This window comes from Stigmatopora nigra, chromosome 12, assembly GCF_051989575.1.
Source record: "Stigmatopora nigra isolate UIUO_SnigA chromosome 12, RoL_Snig_1.1, whole genome shotgun sequence".
NCBI classification, from domain to species: Eukaryota; Metazoa; Chordata; class Actinopteri; order Syngnathiformes; family Syngnathidae; genus Stigmatopora; species Stigmatopora nigra.
This window is the reverse complement of record NC_135519.1, coordinates 10,648,092-10,658,151: the sequence shown is the minus strand read 5'-3', so window position 1 is coordinate 10,658,151 and position 10,060 is coordinate 10,648,092. Positions and strand designations below refer to the sequence as shown.

At 40.8% G+C, this 10,060-nt stretch overlaps 1 protein-coding gene across 1 annotated transcript; it reads right to left on the bottom strand.

Annotated features, from left to right (window-relative positions):
* Positions 1-2,742: 2,742 nt before the first annotated feature.
* On the bottom strand, positions 2,743-6,637 carry hps6 (HPS6 biogenesis of lysosomal organelles complex 2 subunit 3). The gene is made up of 2 exons (XM_077729362.1): positions 6,497-6,637; positions 2,743-6,399 (listed from the first exon to the last, which is right to left on the bottom strand). Exon 2 carries the CDS (start codon positions 6,322-6,324, stop codon positions 3,634-3,636), a length of 2,691 nt encoding a protein of 896 aa, XP_077585488.1. The 5' UTR covers positions 6,325-6,399; positions 6,497-6,637; the 3' UTR covers positions 2,743-3,633.
* Between the last annotated feature and the right edge of the window lie 3,423 nt (positions 6,638-10,060).

The following is a 10,060-nucleotide window of genomic DNA, read 5'->3' as shown; positions in this document are numbered from 1 at the left end:
TAATCTAGTCTATTTTTCTTGTTTTTGCTTTTCTTTTCCTCATTATTGCTGATGTAAGAAGTGTAATCCATCTGAACCTTGCAGTATATTCACGTATAAATATTTGCTGTTAGATCCTTCTTGTGATGGTAATAATGTGAGTTGTTATAGAATCCTCCATTTTGTGTCACACTGTCAAGGCCAGTGATTTGAATGCTATTCTTATATAGTTGATGGCAGGGGTGGGGGTCCTTTTGATAATGGGATGTAATTTTTAATTTAAAAAAAAACGACCTGCATAGAACATTTAACGGGGGGAAAAACTGCAATTTTTTTCATCTCAATGGACATTTCCCAAATGATTCCCCACCCGTGCAGTAAGACAATAAGCCCCGCTTTTTATGCATTGTCTCATTGTCATCTTCAATAACTCGACTTGGGAGGGGGGGCGTGGGTCCTTTTTCTTCTAACAGAACAGAAAATGTTGCGAATTTGCTACTCAACTATTTTAACAACACATTTTAACATTGTACTATAAGGAAGAAAAAAAATGTTTTGTATTATGTTTCCCAGAACTGTTTTTAGTCCCAATATTAAACAAAGCTGCAGTCCAAGAAGCCACATGCAAACCAGTCTTTAAATATCAACTGCGCTGCACTATTTGGTTTTAACAAAGAATCATTTGGTTGGCTTTACTTCTCATGTTCGTCTGTGTGTATATTTTTTAGCTAATCCTTTCTGTAAAATTTATTATACGTATCCTCCTAGAACTATAAAAATCTTAATGTAAAAAAAGTCTCTTAAAGGTTTTGTTTTAATGTGACTTTTAACGATACAATCACAGATACAACAATTCTGTCCTCATTTGAGCAAACTTTATTTATTTTTCTATGTACTGACATGATATTTTCAGTCCAATCCACCTGTACAGTGCTCATGAAAAACCTGTGGATATTTCTAAGGGCTGCTCGGTCAGTGAGGTTTATTTGATTTGTTTTAGTCATGCAATACCCAAGTGAATTCCGTCTGAATATTCACACAATGTAAACATTTTATTTGCTGTTGTAGATTCCCAGTTCATCTGAATCATGTATCAGATGTACAAATAAAAATATTCAATTAGACAACACCATGTAACAACAGTTGTCTTTATTTAACATGCATTCTATTTCCACTATAGTGAGTGTAGATATTACTATATATACACATATACACAGTTTTTATATACACATATACACAGTTTTATGTTGACATGGTGCAGAGAAATACAAATGAATTGAGTCTTCACAAAAAAAAATCAAAGTTAGAATGTTATATCCATCAATTAAAAAATGTTTAAATTTTTTTATTAAGTAATGGGTCTATTATCATTTTTCAACTCAAATGATGTTTTTTTGTGTGGCAGTATTGCCAAATTTTGGTTATCTTTAAAGGAAGAAAATGTGATTAGCTTACGGAATAAAGTATTGGTGTTCTCATTCTCCGATCATAACGCAGGAGGATGTGGTGGATGCTCATTGGTCAATACCTTGCCAAGAACCAAGTACGCCTGAACAAAAATAACGGTAAGACACTTAATGTTATTTTATTATGACAAGCAGATATTTTAAAAAAGCAAACATCAATATGTCACATTTTCTTCCTACAAAGCCAGTGTTTAGATTCTTAGATAAACAGTCATGCATTTTTTCCTGGGAAATCACACTCCCATCAGATCATGGGTGGCCAAATCGGTCCTCCAGGGCCGCTGTGGGTGCAGGTTTTTGTTCCAACCAATCCAGCACAGACACTTTGACCAATGAGATTTTTTTCAGACAACAAGAAGCACCTGACAGCAATCCACTGATTGCACTTGTAGAACACCAGATTGGGGAAAAGGTGTCCTCATTGGGTTGGAATGAAAACACACACTCACTGCGGCCCTTTGTGGAATAGTTTGCCCACCCCAGTATTAGATATACTATGTGATAATTTGACAACAGGCCTATGAGTGGCTTCTGATGTTGTGGCCCTTGAGTGCTAGTTGCAAGGAAGAAAAATCTATCAGGCATCTCACAGGACACTCTTCTGATTACTTCTATATTTGGACAGTGACTGTGGTCCTTTACATTCTCATGTGAAACCTGCCCACTGGTTGAAAGAATGAGATGATGTGCCTCTAAGAATAAACATCAGGTAGGGAATCTCAACTCAGCACATTTGTGTACATTGAAAACAAGGAAAGGAAATGCATTTCTGCTAGGCCAGGACGTTTAAGCATAATATTTAAATGTAATCGGTTTCAGGAAGATTTCTCATTATAATGTGAAAATAATACAATTTCCTTTGGGTCAGGTCACAGGGCAGAGCTTGGTTTTACTATTTTGTATGTTATAAAAGAGTGGTAAGGTTCCAGATGGTGGTAACTTTGGTTATTGTATCTGTTTGAAATTTTTACTTTATTATATTTTGGAAAAGTGAAATGTTACAGCTTGTTGATCTAATTTGATACAGCATTTTTTTTTACTGGTGCAAAGGCAACATGATTAAAAGAATAATGTATTTGACACATAAACCAGCAAATAATGTTTAACACTAACTGTAATATCTCCAAAATTTTCTGTCAATATAAATGAGACGGAAAAGTACAAACTAATTTTTTCAACATTTTTAATCGAAATTAGTGTTTTTTTTTAATTCTGTCAGTGTCATAAGAACATTTATTTTATATATAAATACAGGGCTAAAGCATCAGGATTAAGACAACAACATTTAAGGCTGAACTCAAAAAGGAACACAAACATTTTTATTGCAGTTTAGCATATACCACCCACTCATAAATATTTGTACATTGTCTTTACAAAAGAAATATCACCCAATAATTAAAGAAACAGTCCACTTACAATAGTAAATAATGAATCGACGTGCAGAGGAAAGACATTGAAATCAAAATAACCCTGTTTTTATGAAATATTGCAGTAGTGGCTTGGCATGATTAAATACTGTTTCATGGACTAACACTGAAGATTGTTAGATGGCTTTTGGGATGCTTCCTGACCAAAGGAAACCAACTTGAATAGATTCGTACTAAAATAACAGCTTGAGGGGATAACAAACGGGCAATCATCTTGGAGAACAAAAGACACAAATTGCTGAACAGTGGAAGATTTAGAGAAGACTGTGTAAAACGCCATTCTTAGACTGGAGTTAGTGCTAAATTCAATTTAATATCTTAACTATTACTCACTTTTCCTTTGGCATCTGTGTCAGGAATTTGCTGATGAGAGGCAAACTTCTACGTCTATTTAAAATATTTGCAAAAGTACATTTTCACTGACATCTGGCGAAATCACATCTTGCTTTAAATATTTAACTGCCTAACTGCATTAGCAAAACAGCAGTCAGTCATTGAGAAAAGCACAAAAATCATGTTGGTTATATAATATTATGTGCAAATCATATAAAAAGCCGCCACTTTCTATCCTGGTCCAAAGTTTGTATGTTTTTTTAACACAACAGCCGCAAGCCAATAACACTTTCACCTGCACGTATGTAACACTGTAGAAAAGGTAAATTATCTCACTCGCATATAAGGAATACATTAAAATTGGCGGCAATATTTACATCGTCGTCACTTTAACGCAAGAGTCTTAAAAACATTTGCATCGTGGAGGGTCAATAGCTAGAACCAGGAAGGATGGTACTGTTCTCGGGTGTGTCCCCGGTTTTGGATGGATCCGTGGGCAGGTAGGGCGGCGCTGGAGGAGGGAAAGAGGGTGATTGGAGGATGTCATCGTAGCATCGGCTGGGCTTGGTCTCCCTCTGGAGAACTTTTCGCAGCAAAGGTTTGAGTAGGCCGACGGTCATTTGACCACTCTGCAGGTCAGCGAATGGGGCGGCGGCGGCGGGGCCAGCAGAAAAGGGTGAGGGCGAGGTAATGGGGGACGGAAGGTTTTTTAGGACCATATTCAGAATGGTAGTGACAGTCAGGTCCTCAGGGCATAGGTCCCACAGGAGATCCAAATAGGGGTCCAGTTCCCTGTGCTGGGTCACCTCACAAAGCAGCATGGTGAAGATCTCCTTGTTCAACAGTGGACTCTGCGTGCAGAACTTTTGTGCCACCTGGATAACCTTCTCCCATTTCTGCTGTCCAATGAGGATTCTCAGTGCCTGGAGGATAGCGTTGGGCCGCCCACTGACTAATAACACCTCCACTTCCAGCCCACGCTGCCAATCTCGGTCTTTTCCCACGGCGGAAAGAACGCTCAAGGCACGCTTGTAGAGGGGGACGTTGCTCTCGCCGCCACCACCGCCGCCGCTGGCTCTCCCGGTAGAGAAGCTCCAAGAGGGGGCAGCCAAGCTCAGGCCCAGTCCTGCCGAGCCCTGCTGCTGCTGGCTCAACTCCAGGAAACGGGGCAACCAAGCTGGCTGGAAGCGTAAAACTGAACGTGAGAGGAGTTCGAAGACGGGCAATACGACGGACGGGGGGGATCTTTTTGACTTGGACGTGCAATTGCCGTTGTGATCCGCTGTTGGGCTGTACCCATGCTTGGACCCGCCGTTTGTGAGTGTGTGGGACGCTGGGAAGCTCGGGGCAGGACTGAGGACACTTTTCCACACATCTGGAGATGCCCCGCTGGACAGGGAGCCTTCCCCAGAGCAAGAGAGTTGAAGAGCAGCTGTAACAGCCTTCCACGATTGGGAGGGGAAGACGGAGAAGATGGAGTTGAGGTAGAGTAGCTCCTCCTGGTGCAACTCAGAGGAGGACAACAGCCGGGCCACCTCTTTCTCCACGAGACTCTCGCAAAGTACTTCCACTTCTTTTGCACTGCCCCTCACCAGAGCTCCTTTCAGCTCCTCTAAAGCGACCAAGGATTTCAGGTCAGGTGCCAGTGAGACTTTTAGCTTGTCCTCCCTCCTCACATTGTCTCCACTTTCTCCATTTATGGACAGCTCTGCTGACCCTTGCTTTGTCTTTGAGCAAATGTAGTCGTTGAGGATGGCTGCTAAAGAAATAGGAGCCTGGAATCTCCCCTCTTTCTTCAAAGCATCCACAGTGAGTTGGTTGCTACTCAAGCTCCTCTGCTGGTAATACTTACAAGCTTCCTCAAACACAGCTTCCACCAGGACTGCTCCAGGGTCAATGTTGTCTGTAGTAGTGAAAAAAGGCAATTTTGATTCTTTGGAATCGATTTCTTGGCGCACCACTTTAAAAAGTCCACTTTCTGAGAATAGGTAGGGTGATATGTCAGTCTTTAAAGCAAATAAAACGCTGTCTCGGTTTAGTGTGATTTTACCCAACACTCTGCCACACTTTGAGTCTATAATATGCAGTTTTTGGCTTATGATAAGCACCAATGTGTTCTGGTATAAGCAGAGGCTGGTGTGTGTAGTGTTTTTCAGCGGGCACTTGTCTGCCACCTTGTGCAAATGCCTCAGCATGCCATCGCTTTGTAGTAGACAAACCCATCCTGTGCTGAGAAGAAGCAGCAAGCCTCCACAATCTGATGGAGACACATTTAGGATCTCGGGTGGATCGAGAGTTGCCAGAATCCCTAAACAGTCTTTGATCAGCTTCCTAAAGTCGGACTCTTTCGCCGAATTCTTTTTCAAAGGGCCGGCTTGACACGCCGTGCTGACTCGGAAGGAATCCAGGCCAGGGCACCAGGACAGGAAGAATTTGCTGAATGGCTTCACTCTACCATCGGGAAGAAGATAAACATATCGACCCGAGGCCTTAACATTGAAACAAGGGTTGTTATGAAGGGCGATTTTCACTCCTCCTAAAATGACGGCCCCCTCCTGGAGCTCAAAGTCCCTCCTGCAGATACAATGTCTCAGTTTATTCCTGGCAGAGCCGAGGAGAGGGGAACTCTCCGAGGGGGGCCGCTCCTCACACCAAATGATTAGATTAGGGATGGCCGACACGGACACAACCCTGGCTCGGGGACTGTTGCACAAATCAGCTGTTTGCAAGAGGCTCCAGCCTCCTTTGCCATCTTGGAATTTCCAAAATTCAGCTCGTCCGTTCTCAAAAACAACAGCCACAGTTGCAAAGTCTCTCTGGTGGCCGTGATATTCCGTACGATCGCTGTCCAAATACAAAACATCCACGATGGAACCGCCTCGTGTGGATGACAACTCCAACTTGTTCTGATTGTGAACCGACTGTGGTCTTTCATACTTGTCCAGAGTCACAAGACCGACCTTGGGCTTGTGGAGGATGACATGAACGTGACGTCCATCTGGGCTCAGGCGAACATTTGCCAGTTTGGAGCGAGGATCGTTTTTAAAAGTCTCCCATAGCTCGTCCTCGCCATCGTATCCGCCCAAATGAGACAACTGCTCCAGGACATAGCGCGACATGACTCCCCGAGAGCAAGTAACGGAATGGACCCACGAATGGAGCCCCCTCCCCGGCCTTGGTAGCACAGCAACCTGCTAAACGAATGACATCCCGTCATGTCATGTGAGCCTTTTCCCCCTCGCGCTTAACGCCCTGCAGGCAGGGAAACAAACGAGGACATGGCTCGCCTACCGGTGGAAGTTGCGTCCGCCGATGACCGAGGTGCCTCCCCGGCCACTGCTACGACAACACGGGGAAAAGTTATCGGGTGATCGGGACTCAGGCTCGGGCTCAGTCCAATGCTACGCGGCCCAAGCTGACATCACGGGACTGTTAGTGTTCATTTCCGCACACAAAAGCTGCTCTTTTGCATAATGGGCCGGCCTTAGACGAGTGGGCGCGTCGGAATGTGGAGAAAAATACCGCACAGTAAATAATAATTAAAAAAAAAAACGCTTTATCCATTCATTTACTCACTATTTGATTGGGTGTAAATGGGCGAAAACAACGAGCGTGTCCACTGATTGTACATTGAGTGGCTTATAGTTGTTTTATTCTATTAAACATCATCATTTACAATCTATACTAAAAAAATTGTAAATCGTTGACACTTAAAATACTTGGTAATTGATGCAAATAATAGTATCAGTTTTTCTCTACTTTGTGTTAGATATTGCTCCAATAAAAACTTGCTTTCTTAGAATAATGGAAAAAAATGTAACAGCCACATTCCTTCTGTGCAGCCCCAACGCCCCTAATTTTAATTGAGTTGGTTTGAATTAAATCAGCTTGTGATACCAATAACATAATTCAATCAAGGAGAAAGTTCCACTTTTACTCATTTTTGTTTGACCTTATATAACCGCAACGAAGCCCCATGATATCAAACTCACTCATGCAACACACCATCATTAGTGCATTAAAACATAACCTTATGATTGCATGTAACATTCAACAAAACGTAAAGCTACACACTCCAGCAGTTATTGTCTGCAGTTTCTCACAATGACCACTAGATGATGTTAGTGGTTCTAGCAGAAACCATGTTTATTAAGAGGCAGCACAAACTGAAATTTACAATTATTTGGTCACTATATTTGTTTATATGTGGCGTGAAAAGTCAGTCACTTTATTTTTAGCACTCTTTTATGTGTGTATGTTAATTATTGTATATATATATATATTGCATCTGGAAAAAAACAATAATATTCAGCATGATATATATTTTATAAATGCATATATTGAGAAACAATTGAGTAGTGCTGTGGTACTTTTTGATGTCTAACTAGTATCTGGGGAGCATACCATGAGTGTTTAAAAAAAAACTTGAGAGTGATCATTATCATTGGGCTACAAAAACTAAACATTTCATTAACTGAAGCAATTGGAAGTTGAGATGTGTTCCCATATGGTTCCACTTGACTGACGTTTACTGTTTTGACTTCTTGTCAGTAATGCATATCTGTTGGATCATGTCTTACAAAACAATTTAAAGATCTACTTTTGGGGACAAATTATAGTCTTTCTGCCTTTTTCTCTTTCTGCTATTTTGCCTGATAAGGGCATGAAACGGTGAACTGTGAAATGAGAATGCTTTGCCTATTATGCTGGTGAGCCTGGTGGCATTTGGAATTGTCTTCACATGCATTGAGTAGTAGCAGCTTTTAAGGCTACAGTAATGGTTCATACTTGCACCCAGTGGTTTTGAAGGGAGCAGGCTTCACAATCACAAAATCGACATATTATTTTATATTATATATAATTATCAAAAGGTGTTGTGAATAAAAAACAAGTGTATATATATATATAAATAAATAAAAAGGAAAAAAATATATGGCCTGAAGTCAGCTGGGATAGGCTCCAGCACCCCCCGCAATCCTAGTGAGGATAAAGCTGTTCAGAAAATGAATGAATGAATGAATCTGATATTTCGACAACACATTACATGGAAGCCAACTGTCCCATTTTAAAAATCTCCTCACACACCTTTCACCTTCTCTGTCACATTCTAAAATTGTCCCAATAGAAAACCATTCAAAATGAGGATAATAGAAGTACTTCCCTGTAATTAGAAAGCTGCCACATCAATTTATCCTGTGTGCAGGCTTGCCTCTTACATTTATGCAAAGTTAACTCCTATTTGTGCAGACAGTGGAAGTAAAAGAAATATATTCCGGGGTTGTCTTGCACATTACACCTGCATTGAGTTGGGTGCCACGTAATTGCATCTTACGAGGAAAATGGCTTTGACACTGTTGACCTTTTCGTGATATATTAGTTCCATGGTAGGGTGCTCGAATGTTACAGTTCATTACCAACTTGCCATAGGACATATGAACAAGGAAAACAAAATGCTAGCTCACTTCTAATTAAATTGACATTATGAGAAAGACTGAATTCTGAAAATAAACTGTATCTGCATCCTCGGGGAGAGCCTTATAGCATGCACAAAATCCAACTTTTCCAAAGAGTTACATTTACAGGCTTAATTGGGGATTAAAAGTAGGCGGCTTTAACATTACAAAAACTCAAATTCATTCAACTGTGTTTATTACTTTGGTTATAGTATTTTACAGACGTGTGAAATTAAATTCTAGTAAACTGAGTGCACCACCAAGTATTTTTAACATATACATTTAGCAAAATTGCCCTTTGCTATTGATTAATTAATTAATCACTGTGCTTTTTTTTGTCTTCTATTGATTTTTAGATAACTTCAGGAATAAATTGAAGAGCTGCCCGGCGGCTGAGTGGTTAGCCGGTTGAAGTTGGCCTCACAGTTCTCCGGTCCTGTGTTTGATCCCAGGTCAGTCCTACAGTGTGCAGTTTTTAGGTTCTCCCTGATCTTGCGTGGGTTTCCTCTGGGTACTCCGATTTCCTCCCACATTCCAAAAACATGGATGGTTGGATGATTGAACATCCTAAATTGCCCCTCGTGAATGGTTGTCTGTCTCCTTGTGCCCTGAGATTTGCTGAACACTGATTCAGGGTGCCCCCCCATATTTGGTGCCCATAGTTGGCTGGGATAGGCTCCAGCACCCCACTCAACCCTTGTGAGGATAACGGTTCAGAAAATGAATGAATGAATAAATTGAAAACTTTGCCATTATGGCTCATTTGCAATTCTTATCTCAACAACACAAAAGGCAGATAGATTTTCACAGCACTTTGGGCAGTGAATAGTAATATAACATTGAATTTGAACTGAATGGAAGTTCTACCTACTCTTAACTCCATCTCTATCAGAGAGGGGTTGCATGAGTACACTTCAAAACGCTTAGCCCAGTTTAAACATATCCACACGCCAATGCTGTCTTTCTATCCAGCCGGCAGTCTGTCTCAAACCAATAAAGTGAATACTGTATCAATATCATGGAGTGAACATAAATATGTAATCTCTTGGGATAAGTACACCAATGTTGAAATGAAAATGTATCTTGTGGCAAAGTGTGCTTTTTTTTCTGTAAACGCTTTGATTGTTTACATCACGCAAGCCCACTCAATGTTCAACTATGGCTTGTTAAGGCTGGTGTTTCTCAATTGGATTCCATTGGTGTTATGACCTCATGCAACAGTGAGCCTTAATGAGGATAAAGTGTCCCTCCTACATTATGTTATGTGATGTGTAGTTTAAGCTCACTTTACCCTGGTCGAGAGCTTATCACAGTATATCATCTATATATTATCAATGCAAAGAAAACCGGTAAATCGGTTAAGAGATTCAATCCTTTTAACTCCTTTTATGTATCATCACTC